This window comes from Acomys minous, assembly GCF_964271855.1.
Source record: "Acomys minous genome assembly, chromosome: 11".
NCBI lineage: Eukaryota > Metazoa > Chordata > Mammalia > Rodentia > Muridae > Acomys > Acomys minous.
The window spans coordinates 101,375,697-101,394,756 of NC_140492.1; the positions used below are offsets into that span (position 1 = coordinate 101,375,697).

The window sequence follows — 19,060 nt, forward strand, 5'->3', positions numbered from 1 at the left end:
ATTGTGATCCTCCTGCCTCGGCCTTTCTACTGCTAGAACAACAGGCATGTGCCTGCCACTTTCCTTGGCTCTCTGCAGCCATTTTGATTACTGATACCTGAATGCAGTAAAGGAGAAGGAATATTCTTAGCTTTAAAATACCTTCTTAAGGTTGAAGGAGGGAGGGAGAGAGGAACAAGAAGAGACAAGCAAGGGGATAACAATTGAGATGTAATCTGAATAAATTAATTCTTTAAAATACCTTCTTAAAAGCTGAGCTTGCTTTTGTTCTCAGAGGGCTACCAAACAATACTGTCCTTAAGGTTTGCGCTTTGCCCGCTCCCTAGAAGCACTGTCCTCTGCAGTCTAGTGCTTCACGGGTCATCTGATGCTTTTCTAGTCATCCTCGCCATCCTATATAACCTTGTCCGCTTCCTGGAGGAGCAAGGACCGGTCAAATGCGCATCGGAGCGAGCTGCTCTTAGACTGTGCTATGGACTCGGGTTAGTTTACTGTGTCAGAGCGGGAGCGCTGTGTGCCAATTGCAGCTCAGACCATGTTCTGGAAGCCTCTTGCTGAGGCTTAGCCTTCTTCAGTCGTCACCCAATCAACATGACCCTCACTTCGTGTTCAGAAAATACCAAAGGAGAGGAGAAAAGGCAGCTGTCTGTTAGGTTATATATGGGATTTATTTTGTGTCTTCAAAAACCAATCGAGAAAATTTTCCACTCACTGATTTTAGCTGAGCCACCAAGAAAACAAGAAAATCCTTCTGCAAAATTTTCAATCAGATGATATTATCTAAAGACTTGAAGCGTGAAACCTGGATTACAATAGCTGACCAACCAGAATGTAATGCCTACTAAAACTACAAATAAATAGTATAACATACAGAATTTGCTTTAAAACTGGGTAGGTATTTTTCTGGAATTTAATAATTCATTAATACTGTGCTCACACAATAAAGATAATTCTAAACCAAACTATTAAAAATGAAACATCCCATCAGTATGCACAAACATTATTTATTAATGTTTAAAAAGCACTTTGAGGGCTGGGCATATAGCTCAGCTGGTACAACACTTGTCTGCAATGCTTGAAACCCTGGCTCAGTCTTCAGTTCCAGGGAGGAGGACACCAACTTTAACAGTAAATCACTGCAGTTTAATTATCTTCCTAATGTTATAACTATCAGGCTTTCATATATTTGTTAAAAATTTTATTCTTGAGAATAACTCTTTTGTCATAGAATTGAATTTTTTCTAAAGAACATAGAAGTCCAATGTCCTACAGGTCTGCAAGTGACTTTTTTTTTTTGTTAACTACATGTAAATTTTGACACAGTAAAGACTCAATTGGCGCACGCCTTTAATACCAGCACTCAGTGAGGCAGAGGCAGGCAGATCTCTGTGAGTTTGAGGCCAGCCTGGTCTACAAAGTGAGTCCAAGATAGTCAAGACTATATAGAGAAATCCTGTCTTGGAAAAAAAAAAGTGACCTATGAAGGTCTATCACCACTGTAGGCATGTGGCAAACATGGCCGTAAATGGCCCCAACTCCTACAGTCTCCTACACAATAGGACCTAGTTGTCCGCACATGGAGAGGCAGAGTTTACTCACCTTACTTGACCTCTGTCACCTCTTACTTGGTCAGTGGAAGAGCAGCAAGCATGGCACATGACACCACACGGAAGTGTCTTGCCCTGGGATCTGTCCAGTATCACAATCCACACCACTACATGGAAAGCACCACCCAGGGGGAGAATGCTGCCGTCCTGGCCCCAGTCTCACCGTGGCCAGTCTACTACTGACCACAGACACACAAGTGAACCTGACTCAGATCCCAAAGGAAAAGCTCAGTCGCTGAGTCAAGTCAAAACTGCCACGCAACGGAACAAAAAAGCGGAAACTAAGTATGTGGCAGTTGCTTTGCTTCAAACCACTAAGCTTGGGTGACACCTGAGCAACAGATCTCTAATATTCTAGCTGCAGCTGCCTACTGTTTACAGACTCTTCTTGTCATGAACCCGCTGACGTAGTCGTGAGCGTCACTGTGGGGAGATGTGCTGTCAGGACTTACTGCTTGGCTACTCCACAACTCGGCCCTGTTTCCAGATTCTTCTAACTGTGTCATAATAACCCGGAGGACATAGGCAGGACAGACAGCATGAACGTGAAACTCCAACAGTCTGTATAAAGTTTAAAGTCTAGATGCTGACAGTATTCTTTATACTTATTATTTCATCGTGCAAGAGAAATGATTTTAGAATCCTTACATAGCAGTGGCTAAAGGTGGTTTTAACCCAGCAACTTACTAAGATTAAACACGACGCACGAAACCTTCAGCTACCCAAAACTCCCACCTTTGCAGAAATGCTAGCTCCCATTGAAACGGTCATTTAAATAGATGAGTACTAAAGTTCTAAGGATTTATTGAAAATAAACATTAACCAAAGGCCTGGAGGTTATGAGGTTGCACTTACGCACTGTGAGTTGGTTGTCTCCCAGCACAGTAAGAAAACAATGCGATCTGGCTAGTAGCATGAGTAAGAGGCAGCGGTCCCGACACAGTGTGTAAGTATTCTGTTGGTCTGGACCCCTGGTTCCTAGAAGGGTGCCTCTGAACCCCTGAAGTCTCCTTAGTGATAGAAGTGTCTTCAGTGTTCATGTCAGTGGATGACTGACTCGGGTGGGCTCTTCCCTGACAGGAAGAGGAAGTGGGCTATGCCGAAGAGATGAGCTCTGAGAAGGCATTGTCTCTGAGGTGCCATAGGGCATCAGACCTGCCTTCCAACTTCCAGGGAAGAACCTGTGATGAAGACTCCCTGCACAGAGATGTCTACATGATGATGCCTCACATAAAAGCCACAAGCCCAAAGGTCAAGTGGGCTCCACCTTGGCAAAGCACACAACCTATCGAAAAGGCAGCAAGTCCTGAGGACACAAAGGTTCTGCATTGGGGACGCCTGACCTCCCTCTGTCCAGCAGACCTTGATGTCTGGTATATAATAAAAGTGTAACCATTAGGATGATGCTGTGCTGAGTCCTGCAGTGAATTTTCAAACCCAAGGAAGCAGCTGGGACTTGTAACTACCTGGCCAGAAGTGCGGATGACTGGGAAACACAGATGACAATGACGGCTGGTGTTTGAGCTGAGGGGAAGGTGGTGATGGACTCCGACTATCTCTGAAACGATGGCCTAACTTCACTCAGGTCAGAAATAAACTATACATAATTAAAAAAAATTAAAAAGCTAAGAAAGACTCAGTCAACAGATGTCGGGAACAGGAAAGTTCAAAGTAATCACAGCAGGGGTCACCACTCACATGAGGGGCTACACGTAAGTCACTGCGCTAAGTACTAAGAGCAATGTGTAACAAAGTAGTAATGCATACAGAGTCCTCGCTCCCACACGGCAGGGGTCACCCACTCACATGAGGGCTACACGTAAGTCAGTGCGCCAAGGATTAAGAACAACCTGTAACGTAAGAACAGAGTCCTCTCTTACTCTGCAGTCAGATTAGAGGTTCCACCATCAGTGATGTAACTGCTACTAAGCTGGCTTCGCGCTAAGTGCTCAGACCAGAGCACTTTCATCTCTACTTGCAAACAAGATGCAGCATGCATGCTGCCCAGGAATTAGAAAATAACGTATAGTTTTAAAGAGGTTCATCAATGACAGAAGTTCAGATTACAACCTTACTTTACCTTCCATTCAAAACAGCAGAATCTGCCAGGTACCTAATATCAAACCCCATACATATTTGTGTCTCAGATTTGACAGCTATAATTCAGTCAAATTCTTAAAGCCATTTATTTCATCTGAACTAGTAAGAATATTTCTAAAAATTATGACCGTTTTTTTCCAAAACATGAAAAGAAAGTAGAATTGTCAAGTCACCAGACATGACAAGGTGACACTGAGTTTAAAAGGATTTAAGCTTAGTATCATCAGAGCTCAAAGTCCATTCCAACTTTCAGTTGGCTGTGTTTCAGAATTTTGAATTTTTTTTTTTTTTACAAAAGATAATTAAACTTGAGGTTGTTTTCAGCATGAAACGCTTTCAAACATCTTTCTAAAGAGTGGCCAGCAGACAGAGGGAACGTCTCACCTGTAGTCATCCAGCCGCACCAGGAAGCGCACGATGTCACCATGGGCTCTCAGGACCAGCAGCTCAGTGTACGGGTTCTGACTCTGGTCCTCTCCTATTGTCTGCAAAGCCGCTTTCTTGTGATGGAAAAGCAGAAGAGAAACAGAAAGACAAAGGACTTACAACAGCAAAGTATCCACATAAGAACAAAAGATTTTAAAAGCCACGAGATACTATATTCTAATGCTGATACACATTAGTTCCTACAATATCAGGTGGATAATTTGCCAGATCTACAGGGAACTGTGTCTCTCACCAAGACTTTAGTATTTCCAAGCAAAAATAAACTTGTAAACAGTAAACTTTAGTTGGTTGAGTCTCAATAAACCTGACTTTAAAACTACTGGGCCAGTCCAACTCAATCCTTTTAGGAGTGTTTCTCAATCTAAATTTGTTGGAGACCAAGGAGATAGATAGCTCAGCAGGTAAAGACACTTGTCACTAAGCCTTGATGACCTGACTTCCATCCCTGGGCCCTCATGAACGAAAGAAAGAACTGACCCCTACAAGCTTCCCTCTGTCCTACACGTACACACACACACACACACACACACACACATACACACACACACGTGTGCACATGCATGTACTCACATACATACACAAAGTCACACATGCACTCACAGGGTGCACACACACACTCACAACATTGCAAACACATGTACACTCTCACATGCACACACACGTGTTATCACATACACTCATGGAAACACACAAGAACACACACTTACAGACACACAAACACACAGATGCATACACCGTAACACATGTACTCCCACACATAGACACACACAGACACATGTGTGCTTTGTTAGAAACAAGGCTTGCAAATGAATCAAATTAGGACAACAGCAGCCCACTTGCAAGCATGCAGAAGCTTTCTGCTTTAATAACTAAAGACTGTAATGAAATCATATCGACTCTTGCTTGAACTCAACTCTGGGCAACAATATTGATAAAGATGGTTCTGCCATGCAGAAGGCTACCTGGAAGGCTGCATAGCAGACACGGTGCTAAGGACACCCCGTGTACCCAACTCTGCAGGGTAAGTCTTACTGGCCCCATATCTGGGGCCAAGCCCAGTACAACTTCACCATAAAAGCTTTGTTCTTAACAAAGGCTTCTTAGTTTTCACACAAGTGACATTGAGGACTAGGTAAGTCTTTGATACTGAGACCCCTCCTGGTTGTTAGAACACTAACCAGCACCCCCCTCTGCACACACTGCTCCCCCCTCTCCACACGCTGCCCCCACTCACGCCTAAGCATAGCCAACCTCAGACCCTGTAATACCCTCTGGGGACAAGACTACGCCAGGACTGAGAATCAATTAGAGCAGAAGGCTGAAGGTAACGGCCTCTCCTACATCAGAGAAAACCACAGGTTTTGATAGAGAACGTAGTCAAGGTGGTTGCACAGCTCAAGCACTTTTACATTAAAACAAACAAACAAAAAATCCGTAGGAGCCAGCGTGTGTCAATGCTTTCCGTGGCGATGGTTTTGCGTATGTCCTGTCTCCAGTGCAGCAGTCGCTCAGTTATGGAAATTCCTTCCCCACTATTGAGAGTTGGCCAGGCATGACAGAACTGGTTAATAAAAATACTCTATTAACCAAATAAGCACGATAATTCGAGTAGCCACATATATATATATATATATATATATATATATATATATATATATATATATATATATATATGACATGATCACTCAATAATCCACAATTCTTCTGTAACCTGAAGAATTTCACAATTATATGAAATAAGTGATTTTTTAAAAAATCTTGGTGTCAATGACAAAGCTACGAGGGAGTTGTAACTGGGAAGTTGTTTGCAATAACCTTAACTGTAAAACGCTTCCAATGAGGAAGAAAATGTAACGCAAAATGTTTTGTGTGGCACATGAAACAAAATTTCAGATGTCAACATTTTTAAGGTGGCAAAATTGTTTTACTTTTTCCAGTATAAAGAAACATGATAGTTCGACCAAACACATACTAAATAAACAGAAATAATTTTCTAACTTGGTTTCTTGAAAAGCAACTGGTTGCGTTCACATTCCCTAAGCAAATGCCAATTGATGTTATCTGTCCAAATAAATTAAGAGTGGCAGGTTGCCCTTGCTGGTTTGTAGTTAAGTCCCATATTCTTTCTTTCTGTCTGTCTTTCTTTCTTTTTTCTTTTCTTTTCTTTTTTAAGACAGGGTTTCTCTGTGTAGCTTGGTTGCCCTGGACTTGTTTTATAGACCAGGCTGGTCTCGAACTCACAGAGATCTGCCTGCCTCTGCCTCTGTGCTGGGATCGCAGGCATGTGCAACCACACCTCACCTAAGTTCCAGTTTCTAAACAGAGGCGAGGTGGCCCTATCAACCCTAAATTCCCGGAGCATTGGTTTCCTGCGCCCTCAGCTACAGGGCCGCTCCGCCCCGCCCCGGAGCCACAGGCCCCGCCCTCCCGCCCCCAGCCGGCATGGCCCCTCCCACCGTGCCGCGCCCCTCCCGTCTGGCCCCGCCCCGCCCCGCAGCCGGCCTGCTCCGTGCGGATTACCTCGCCCAGGCCCTGCGGCTCGCGGCCTCCCCCGATCAGCCAGCGCAGCATCGGTCCGGGGCGTCCGCGGCCCACGCAGCGAGGGCCGCCAAGACGCAGACGCTGGGGCTGCGGCCGGATGATCCTGGGACGAGGCAGCGGGAAAACAAAAGGCTTAGTTCGGGAGCCCGCACCGTAGGCCGCGGCGGCGAAGGCGGAGGTTCCGCGTCCCCAGCGAGCACGCGCGTGGGCGCCGTGCGGTTGGCGTAAGGGCTCAGGTCGTTCGGGCGCCCCCTGGTGGACGTGCGCTGTGGCCACCACACTGAAGGGCCAGCCTTTGGCCAGATCCGGTGTAGCTGCGGTGCCCTCCCGGTTTTCCCAAGAGCTGGACGGTGTTCCTGCAATAGGCTTCTGCACCCAGACGGATCTGGTAGCGCTCTTGTACACCAAATAAATAGCCAGCATTGTGTGCTACAGTACAAGTATTGTGCCAGTGCTGCCTGTGTAAATAAACGCTCGTAGTAACCCTAGCAACTCCCTTTCTACAGACCAAGGCACTGAAGCGCCTAAAGATTTGGTAATTTGTCTAAACAAAAAGCCATGATAGAATCAAGACCTACTCTGTAAATGTCAAAACCAGTTCTTAACTATAGCCTATATGGTTTAAGACAGTGTTCCAAAATACAGCAAAGAAATTCACTTCCCTCCCTCCCTGCCAGCTTCCTTCCTGACCGTGTTGCATTTGAGCCCAGGGCTCTGCGTATGCTGCTCTACCACTGAGTGGCATTTCTAGCCCCCAAACATTCTACGGTAGCCATTAAACTTTCTTAACAGTCACAGTACTCCTATCAAAAATTACCTGGTAGTGCTGTTTCCTGGCCTGCCCTGGCGGTGACTGTCATGGACTATTACCACCACCACCCCCCCACCCCCCGCAAGGGACTGACACCTTTAAAACCATGAACTAAGCAGCTTCTCCCTCCCCTTAGCTTGTCCCTTTGGGTCGCAGTACTGTGAAAAGCAACAGAATCTGGGAGTGTTTTCTTGCAGAGTGCACTCAGGGTGAACAGGAATAGCCACATTCGCTCCCAGCGCCCTGACAACGTGAGCAGTTGCTTGCATCTAGTATCTCTAAGTGGCCCGTGTAGCCCAGGCTTACTTTTGCCTAAGCCTATCTGCTCTGTCCCTAGAAGGCGGCAGTTTTTGTGATTCTTTGGTGCATCTGACGTAGTACATCATGTCCTATACATTAATGCACTGGATGGGCCATTTACAAAGGTTCCCCAAAGGAATTCACTGCAAGGAGCCTCTTTTGGACCTAACAAATACATATGCAAGCGCATGTGAGAACTTTTACAATGTAACAAATATTAAAGCACTAATTTTCGAGCCTTGCTACTCCAGAGGATCACCCAATGAACTCCAGCCCCCAGCCCCCACCTTCATATCTATGCTCCAGTCTGAGATGGCTTTTCTAAGTCTACATTTTCAAAAAGCTAACCCACACCACCACCACCCCACCCCACCCCACCCCACCCACCACCCCCCACCCCACATTTATCTAACACGAAGTCCCCAGCCCACCAAATGGTGACACTTAGTCTGAAGGCAGGTTTTTCTCCACAGTTCATTCTAGAAACAGTCTCAACGATGTATCTAGCCGTGGCCCTGTCACTTTAAGTCACTCACACATATGCATCAGGTGAAGGACAGCCTAGCCCCTGAGAAGAGAAAGCCTTGCTCTCAATGAAAGGGAGTCCCAAAGCGGCGGAATTTAGATCTACATGGCTGTCCAGACAGATGAAAATGTCCTGAGGCTCCACTCTCTTCAAGGGCCTGTCCCCTATCACATTAGCTCTCACACTAGCCAAGTGGAAGGAACATTCTGCCTGTGCCTGAGAGAGCTGAAGAGGGTGACCATTTCCTATCCCAGAGGAAACTCTACAAAAGATGTGCTGCCATGACATGTGGGAAGCTATGGGGTAGGACATGCAAGGACTTCACCCCTCTACCTAGGGAACAATTATGACAGCAGAGACAGCCAGAGGACAGTGCTAGGAATTCCAGAGTCTGTTTAAAACCTTTCGCCTTCCAGGAGAAAGGTGGCTACTACAAAGGCCAGCCGCCCTTGGCTCAGTCCGCAGCAGCAGAAGGAACAGCAGGGTCTGTTCCCCATTTAAGAGGTCGATACTTAGGAATTGGGCTCCGTCACGGCAGCCATGCATAGGAGGGAGTTTAGGAAAAACTTACCACATCTACCCAAAGAAAGCACAGACTCAGAAAAGACCCAAGAGAGCCTTAAGCCTTTCCCCCAGGTTAGCCCCTGGAAGAAAGACAACCCTCAGCAGTAGTTGCGAAACAAGTTAACGTAGTATAAGATTCAGCTGTCCAGTTTTCAGCTGAAACTAAGACAGGGAAGCATACAAAGAAACAGGAAGGAACACATGTGGGCTGAGCAGACAGCTCAGCAAGGGCTGTGCTCACCTTGCAATGAGAACTTCAGACAAGTTTGATCCCCAAAGTCCATGTTAAAAAAAAAAAGCCAAGTGCAGCAGCTTGTATTGGAACACCGTACCTGGGGAGCCAAAGACAGGCAAGTGGTGCCAGGGACTCCCTGGCTTAGCCTGTGTGGCAAGCTCCAAGCAAGTAAGAGACTCTGGCTTAAAAAATAAAAAAGTCAAGGTGGATGGAGCCTGAAGGACAACACCTGGGGCTGTACTCTACTTGTATTCTACACATGCATGTGCACATATGTACATATACATACACCCACACATCACAAGCACATACACACTAAAAGGGAAAAAATACATTAAAATAAAAAAAATTAATCAATAGTACCAATCTCCAAAGAAGCCTTAACATTAGACTTTAAAACTGTTGGCCGTAAGTTCAGAGAACTAAGGCACATAAGCAGGTGACACCCAAATACAGTGAGAGAATAGTGGGGGACGGGCCGCTCCCACGGTGCGATTGCTTAGTGTGGCACTTATGTACGTAGAGAGCGGAACATTTCAAGAAGGGAACCCAAGGAAATTCTGGAGCAGGAAAAAAAGTATGCACAAATAAAAAAAAAATAATCAGTACAAGATTTCAGGAGTGGAGTGGAACATAGAAAAGAACCAGTGAGCACAAACTAGTGGAAGCCAGGATTGGTTAAACTGACTCAATGTAAGGGATGAAAGAAATGAAGGAAGAGGCCACAGAGCTTGAGCCGCCTGTAGAACATCGAGTAAACCAACATAAGGAGTCTACCATCACCAGAGGACGGGAGAAGGGGGCAGACGCAGTGTGTGAGCGATAGTGGCTTTGCAAAAAACAACAAACAAAAAACAAACAACCAAATCAGGGTTATAAATACTGGTAAAATCAAATCAAAGTAGGAAAAGGTTTGTTCGGCTCTTGGTTTCCGAGGGTGCGTGATTGTGTGGTTGCTTGCGCGCCTCACTTTGGGTCTGAGGTGAGGCTGAGTCTCACGGCAGATAGCAGGTTGAGGAACAACACTACTCACCTCATGGCCGCTGGAAAGAGGAGAGCAAGGCCGGCGCAGGGGTGAGACCTGTCTTGTCAGGCCGTGTCTCAGTTCCTTCAACTAGCACTACCTTCCTAACGGCTGCACCGCTGTCCCTCATCACGGTGTCTTGAGATGCTAGAAATGATTCATTTTATCATGGAGCCAACTCCCTATTGACACTTGTTTTTAAACTATTTTGTTTGGGGTGTTGAAGCCTCTACCTCCCTTCCACCAACCCCTTAACCCTGGGTAAGAGAGAAAGTTATCGAGGAGTCGGGGTGTAGACCCCTTTACTTCTCCTCGCTGTTTAGGGTCAGTTGGGTTCTTTGGGGGCAAAACCACTCTCTATCAACAGCAAACGCAGCGAGCAGTCTCCTCTAAGCGGCTGCGCTGAGATGTTTCTCTCAGTCCACCACACCGTCTGTCTCACACCACCGCCACCAAGCTTTCTCTCTCCCTGCTCCCCTCGATCTCTTCCTCCGAGTCCTCAACCACACCCCCTTTCCGTGCTTTGGGGCGGGCCATTACCAGCTGGCAAAGACCACGCCCCGCAGGAGACAGTTATCAGCTGTGGACGAACCAGAGCCCAAACTAAAATCCCACACTTGGAATTAAAACAAAAACAGATTTGTGTAACATAACTGAGTTTACAAAGAAGCCAAAACTTCCATTACAATTCTCTTCTTTTGTCAACTTACCCGGAGATCCTAGGAACAGCCAACCAGCATCATTTGAGAATTCTGCAAATTCTCAGAAGTTTTATATAGAGAGGCGCCGAATTCCTTCTCCTCACAGTAACTGAATCAGCATAATCAAATGCACTTGCCTCCATACATTTGTCAAATAAGTCACACCTTCCTCTGCTAAGTTCCCAGCCTAAACTTACTGCAGATTCAGAGCCTGACGTGAGCATTGTGCTGCAGACACGGGAAGATGTACGTACGAACAGCTTCTGTGCCAGAGACATTGAAAAGGAATCCATAAAGCTTGGAGAAAATTGAGGCATTTTTCTAGGGGTCTTCCCCACTTGCCTTTCCCCATGCTCTCCCATGCCCTAGATTTCAACACACCCACAGCAATGGCGACGGCAGAGACAGCTGGAATTCTAACACTTTAAAACAGTTATTAGAGAAATTGGGAGTTGGGACTGCATAGATGGCTCAGCAGTCTTCCAGAAGATCCTGCATTCAATTCCCAGTACCTACACAGCAGTTCACAACCATCTTTAAATCCAATCCCAGGAGATCGGCCGCCCTCTTCTGGCGTCCGTGGGTACTGCATGTACATGATGCATAGACAAACGCTCAAACACATAAAATAAAAATAAAATCACACACACACACACACAATTAAGAAATTGCTAATTAAAACCACTCTGAAAGTCCATCCCACCCCAGCCAGAATGGCTATGATCAAGAAAGCAAATGCTGGAGAGGCTGTGAGAAGAAAAGGAACCCCTAGTCACTGCTGACAATACATAGGCTCTTCAGGGGGGGAAAATAGAACTGCCATATGACTCAGTATTTCTACTCCTGGCCACGCAGCCAGAAGACTCTCAATTGACCACTGAGATACTTGTAACACACATGTTGATGGATGCACTGTTCTCAATAGTGAGAAAACAGGACCAGGCTGACAATACATAGGCTCTTCAGGGGGGGAAAATAGAACTGCCATATGACTCAGTATTTCTACTCCTGGCCACGCAGCCAGAAGACTCTCAATTGACCACTGAGATACTTGTAACACACATGTTGATGGATGCACTGTTCTCAATAGTGAGAAAACAGGACCAGCCTAGATGCCCGTCTACAGAAAACTGGATAATAAAAATGTGGCACATACACATGATGGAATTTTACACAACTGTCGAGGAATATTAAACTATGAACTGCTTAGGAAAATGAATGGAGCTGGAAACTTCTCCTAAGGGAGGAAACCTAATCCCAGAAAGTCAAACATTGCATGTTCTCTGTCATACCTGGATCTGAATTCTTAAATGTCTGTATGTGTATAAGCTGAGGGCTGTAAGGATAGGTGTATATATAACGCCAGATTGGAGACCGCGTTGGGGTGATAATGAGGTGTTGAGATGGGCGGGGAAGGACACAGGCTGAGTGTGACAACAGCAAAGTGGAAAGGGGGTTGCTGGGTGTAGAAGGCCACAGGGCCAGAGGGAATGCCCCCCCCCCAAAAATAGAGGGTCAAAGAACAAAAAAAAAATTGCTTGGAAAAATACACCAACAAAGCCTAATTCTCTATAAAAACAAGATAATTTAAAAACAAGGAAAATCTACAATGACCACAGTCTACAGAAAAATAAAAATAACAGAAAAATTAAATCCTTATTACAAAAAGATGTTCAATTAAATATAATTATTCAAATAAATAAATAAAATATAAATGCTTATGTGGAAATCGTGAGCATTCCTGATTACAATGGAATATATGAAAATAGAGAGAAAACAAATAAAAAGGAATTTGAAATTTAAAAATTAATAATAAAAATGTTTAACTTATTGGATGGGCTCAATAACAGAATGGAAATGATTGTGTCAGCAAATCTGAGTTGAGAAAATCAATGAAACCCAGTGCTGGGCTATTTTTAAAGATTATTAAAATTGATAAGCTTTCTAACAAAAACAAAACAACCCACAGAAAGGAGGAGTCTAAGGAATGAGACAAGATGTCACTGAGAACCGGCAGACATAGGAAGACCAATAGGGGGCAGTAGAGAGCCCCATCGGTGTAAGTGACAGTGTCATGGCATCTCAGCCGACAGGGCCGGGTGCAAACAGGGGCCCAGTAGCCTCACCCTTTTACAAAAGTGAGCTCCTTACTAAAATAATCATAACGAGAATTTCGGGCCTAGATAACATATATTGCTGAAAATACCGACAGGGCTTCTCTAACGTATAAAAGGCCAGAGAAACAAAGAACATTGTTCTGTTAATAACCGAAAAGAATTAGTGAGTCCAGCACAGCCAAGGCTACACAGACAGACGCCGTCTCGAAAAACAAAAATAAAAACAGACAAACAAACAAACAAAAAGAATTAGTTGCTGTTCTCCAAAACTTAAAAAGCTGGAAGGATCGCATTCTTTTTGTTGTTGTTTTGTTTTTTGTTTTGCTTTGTTTTCTAAGACAGGATTTCTCTGTGTAGCCTGGCTGTCCTAGACTCACTTGTAGACCAGGCTGGCCTCGAACTCACAGAGATCCTCCTGCCTCTGCCTCCCTGTGTGCTGGGATTAAAGGCATGCACCACCATACCCGGCCTCACTACCCTTTTCACTCCCAGCCCAGAGCTGCTCCAAGAGGCGAGACATGGAGGCTGCGCTGTCTCTTCTGCAGTTTTCCACCATATTTCTGAAAGTGCGCACATGTTGCTCGTGTTCTTAAGGCATTACTTACTTTTGGCATTATTTTGTGATCTTTGAAGAAGTCATGATTTTGAGAACTTCAGCTTCTTACATTAGACAAGGGCTAATGTGAAAACTTCTTCCCTGGTAAGCCTTCACATTAAATCGCCAGCAACTCACCCCTACCTATGTACATCACCCATGCTCCCGGTGTTCCCAACATGGGCATTGCAATGCATCTACTAATCAATACCTCATGTTTAACATTCTTAGGCTATTGCATCAGGTGCAAATGTTGTTTGATAGTGAATAAAATAGAATATAACTGTTCCTTGACTCATGATGGGTTTAGATCCCAATATGCCTATTATTCGTATGTTGAAAATTTTAAGCCATAAATATAGTACACTTAATCTACCTGACATTGCAGCTTAGACAAACTAGCCTGCCTTACAGATGTTCAGACCACTTGCACTAGCTTCCAGTTAGGTGAAATCATTTAACACAAAAGTCAATTGCATATATTTTAAGTGTTCACTGTCCCATGTAATATACTGAATTCTGTTGTGAAAGGGAAGATGGAACAGTCTACAAGTGCCCTGCACACCATCAAAAGTCTAAAGTCATAAATTGAATCTTAGTAAGTCTTGGACTGTACAGCAGGATTATGTCCTCTTGGTGTGATTAGGTATGTGTCTTTTTATGTTAATCTTATTTGGAACTTACTAAGCTTTTTAGATGTGTAGCTTAATGTTTTTCATCAAATTTGAAATTTTTCAACCATTGTTTCTTCAAGTGTTACTTCAGCTGCTGCCTTACTTCTGTTGTTTCTACACATAACGGTGTGCACAGAGGCACCCGCATTTCTCTGAGGTTCTTTGGCTGGCATAATCTCCCTGAGTCCGGTCTTAAACTGCTCGTTTTCTGTTGGTTCAAATCCACTGCTGAGCCGCTCACAAATTTTCCACTTTGCATAATTTCCATTTTCACTTTCAACTCCGAAGTTTCCGTTTTGTTATTTTTTAAGTTATGAGTATCTTTTAACATATTGGTAGCCACTGCTTCCTAAGACATTTTCATCTCGGTGTTTTACTTCTGTAAGCATGGTTTTCTTCAGTTGTTAGAGCATATTTATGAAGCCTCTCTGTGTAAATATGCTCACTCTAGGTCTGCCTGGGCAGTCTCATAAGCAGTTCTGTTTCTTCCTCTTTGTTCGTGACAGGTTCATACTTTCCTGCTTAGCTCTTGGTTTTGCTTGTGTTGTGCTGGTTGGTTGGTTGGTTGGTTGGTTGGCTGCCTGGCTGGAGCCGTTTGGGTAATGCAGTATATGACACTGCTGCTGTGTTTCCTCCTCTGGTTTGCTTTAAGCCTTCTCTACTCTTGTTCATCTCCACTTGTGACTGGCAATCGTTTCTACAATGCTCTGAAATACAAATTCTGCTAGCATCTGATGCAACCAAATCAGGAATTATTCTTGAGGACAATGTTTGAGGTTTGTCCCCTGAGGGCTTCGGGTTTTTTTTTAATTTTTAAAAAAAATTTTTATTTATTTATGTATATGAGTGTTCCATTTTTACGCATGCCAGAAGAGGGAATCAGATTCCATTACAGATGATTGTGAGCCATTATGTGGTTGCTGGGAATTGAACTCAGGACCTCTGGAAAAGCAGCCAGTGTTCTTAACCACTGAGCCATCTTTCCAATCCAAGGTCTTCCTTTTTAATTGTGTGTTTCCCTAGTTGTCTGAAAAACAAGATTGCCTATGATCTAGCTTGTTTCTTTCAACATAATTTTCCAATTAATCAGAGCTACAAATATAACAAAAATATTCTTTCTTCCTCTTGGAGACACCCTTCAACAGTTAGTTTTTCTGGCCCAGTCTGGAGCTGTATCTCTCTAGACTTGTTAAACATGCATCACCCTAGAATTTCCTTTGCCATCTTTCTGAGAATTCCCTTTCTCTCAGGGATCCCAAAAATGCTATTCCTAAGTTATTACCAGAGAAAAGAAGACTTAAATCTACAGAGAAGTGAAACATAGGTGTGAATGTTTATAGCACAGCAATGCAAGGATCTATGACTGGACAAACAGATAAAGTGTTAATATAGCCACATGATAAAATACTAACGCCAAGCTAAAGCATGCTACAACCGGGATGGGCCCCAGACATCTTAAGTAAGAGAAGTGGACCATAAAAGAGTGCCTGCTGCATTTCCAGCCACTAGAAAGGGTAAATAGGGACACTTGTGGAAATAAAAACACATCAGTTATGGCTTAGGGCTAAAACAAGATAAGAAACAATAACTAAAAATGTGGGATTTCTTCTCTATTTTACACGTATGTCTAGAAAGTAATTTTCTTTTTTATTAATAAAAACGAGCATATAAAGCAATGGGTTTTCTTATGACATATGTCATTGGACTTCTCGTTCTATTAATTCACACAGACCCATTACCCTATTACCCTCTCCTGCTCCCCTTCCTTCTCCTAGCTGGTCCCTCTCTTCCCCTAAGTAAGCCCCCTCCTGCTTTCACATCTAATAGACTTACACTCCAGGTTCCATGTACTTGAGAAAACGTGCAATGTCTGTCCCTCCTTTCCTCTCCACTACCCTTTCTAGTTCCCATCTCCCCGTGCATTAGTCTCTTTCTCCCTCCCCCCACATTGTGCTGCTTCTGTTTCCAAGTCTTATATACACGTATTTGTCACTGTCTCTGTGTGTATATGATGTGAGTGTAAGTGTGGAGCTCAGAGGACAGGTGCTTTGCACTGTGGGATCCAAGGACTGGAGTCAGGCCACCAGATCTGTGCAGTAAGTACACTTACCATCTGGGCCACTGTGCTGGCCTGTACATATTTCTTAAAGTCTAGATTCCCCGTATGAGAGAAAATATGTGACATTTGTCCCCTCTTTGTTCCGATGCCAATCATTCATTTGGAACCAAGGTCACCAAGATGGAATCAGATTTGTCATGACTTCCTGTAATGCTGAGTGAGTTTCTAAATAAAATTAGGGCTCTGCCCTTGAAGAGCAAAGGACACAGTAAGTAAGTCACCGACAGTATGTGCCACTTGCGTGCTGCCCGTTTTCACATTTCTTTTTTTTTTTTCTTTCCATTTTCACATTTCAATCCCTTTCCACTGCCTTGACTTTTCCTCAAAACACCTGTGAGTTTGTAAGAGCAACCAGTGTGTTTTACAGATGTGTCATCTTAAACACTGCTCACCAAGAGATAAAGCCACGACTTAAACTGATGTCTTTCTGACATACTTCTAAAGTGATGAAATAAGTAACATTATCTTTTAAAAGCTGATACTTTTAAATTCAAATTCTCTTCAACTCTGTGCCCCCACTGACTGACCAAGTTTGGAGGAAGAGGTACTGTGAGTTTAGATCTCCACACCAGTACATGCCTCAGACGGTGACCCTACTGAGTGCTCTCTCTTACTTTCCTCTCAAGTGAACACACAGCAGCTCAGTCTCTGCAGCCCGTGTCCTTCCGCTGTGCTCCACTGCACTCCTCAGGGATGCTCACTGAAATGGAGACCTGTTCTCCGTTTCTGTAATGGCTTTCCATTCATAATGATAGTAGTTGCAATTGTGTTTGCGTTGGTGATAACAGAACTTCACTGTAACATAGTCCACTGTCTGGGTGAGCTTCAGACTCTCCTTGAATGACTTATTAATCAACTATAGTCAGTAGTGCTTCGCATTAAACCTCTAAACAGCACAGGTGAAGAGCTTCGTTTCCCAGTCCGTGGAGTAGTATCTAACTCTGAGTCCATTCAGACTTCTACCCACAGTTCCATTGCATCTGCAGTTCTGTTAGTGAAGACCAGCATAGGTGAGTTCACTGTCAGGAGCTACAAGTTGTAGGAGCAGATGAGCTTAATTGCTTTACTGTTGCTATCACCATGTCAGTTTTACGTACTAATTCTAGTACATAAGACTTCCAAGATACTAAATCTCTATTTAAGCTACCAAAGAAGCATTAGCTGAATTTAGACTTGTTTTTACCCAGAAAGTACTCTTGTTACTATACTATAGATGATCATATTTAAGACTCTTCAGAAATCAGTAATGAGCAACATATATTTGAATTATATTACCACCTATTCTACCATAGTCTTTAGGGGCACAAACATTTACACACTTGAAAAATACAACATCCTATTGAGCACGCACAGCTAGTAACTATAGACACCAAACAACAGTGCTGTAACTAGATAAAATGAAAAATGAATTTACAATGGTTTTTAGTTCACTTATTTGTTTGGGAAAAAACAATTTCCAACCTCAGTGTACAGTGGGCATTAAGAAAGCATTAAATTTATGCCTGTTTATGAGTTTTGGGGGGCTCACAGTCCCAGAGAATTAGAATAGATGACATTATGGTAGGGAGCACGGCAGCAGGCAGGCAGGCATTGCCCTGCAGCAGTAGCTGAGAGCTCACATCTTGATCCATCCATAAGCATGAGGCAGAGAGAGAGAGAGAGAGAGAGAGAGAGAAGGAGAGAGACAGAGACAGAGAGACACACAGAGAGAGAGAGAGGCGGGAGGGAGATTTAGGAATGGTGTAAGCTTTTGGAACCTCAAAGCTGCCCCTAGTGACACACCTCTTCCAATAAGGCAACGCCTCCTAATCCTTCCCAAACAGTTCCACCAGCTGGAGACCAAGCATCCAAACATATGAGCCTTTCTGGGGACCATTCTCTTTCAAACCACCACACTTTCCCCATAAGAAAACTACATTGAAACTTCTAGAAATTGAATTCAGTAGTTAATATAAAATGTATTATCTTATCCAGTGTTCATATACCACATTCCTGAGCATGTCAAGCCCTTTATCAAGTACAGGACTTTAAAGATTTGTTTTCCTTTAGAGGCTCTTCAATAGCAATGGAAATTTTCTTATTGAGGCAAAATAAAAAGGTTTATGATCTCTTTTTTAGAATGTAAATAAGATATTCTTATGGTGTGGCCTGTTTTGAACATATACATATTGTTTCAACTCCATAGTCTTTAAAAATTATTTCATGTTCCCACATAGTTTTTTCTCACAGGTTCTACTTGCTGGCCTGGTTCATGGGTCCCAGTGTCCTGTCGCCATGTGACACTCCATGAGACCGAGGCCACTAAGAACTTGAATTTTCCTTTGCTGCTCCTTCCTCATCGTTGCTAGCTGTCAGAATTCACTAGGTAACTAAATTAGCTTTTACTTCTTAAAAGGTCTACAATACAGCCGCTTCCTTCTTTCAAGATTAGACAATAGCATCAGAAAAATTCACAACTGTCTAGATTCTTTGCCACAGCCACAGGTCTTGAACCTTTAAAAAAAAATCCAATTAGCAAAAGGGTTTCCTTGGGAACTAAATTACTAATCCTCATTCATCTACCTGCCTCCCTCCTCCTTACATTCAGAGAGGATATAAAATACAGGAAGTGACACAAAGAAGCTACCAGCCCTTTATTTCAAAGGTTGATTTGAGTCAATCTTTTGAAGGGCTAAGCATTCTTCCCCTCCATGGAATGG

General features: G+C 43.7%; 1 protein-coding gene across 2 annotated transcripts in view; it reads right to left on the reverse strand.

The window, feature by feature from the left end:
* The window catches only part of WDR41 (WD repeat domain 41), a 43,638-nt gene extending 36,662 nt beyond the window's left edge, over positions 1-6,976 (reverse strand). Inside the window, exons 1-2 of one of the 2 annotated variants that reach the window (XM_084802314.1) lie at positions 6,675-6,976; positions 4,092-4,207 (exon numbers count right to left, since the gene is read on the reverse strand). In XM_084802314.1, coding sequence (XP_084658440.1) covers positions 4,092-4,207; positions 6,675-6,725 — 167 coding nt within the window. In that variant the 5' untranslated portion in view covers positions 6,726-6,976. The remainder of the gene's footprint in view (positions 1-4,091; positions 4,208-6,674) is intronic. The other variant, XM_084802313.1, reaches the window with a different exon arrangement.
* Between the last annotated feature and the right edge of the window lie 12,084 nt (positions 6,977-19,060).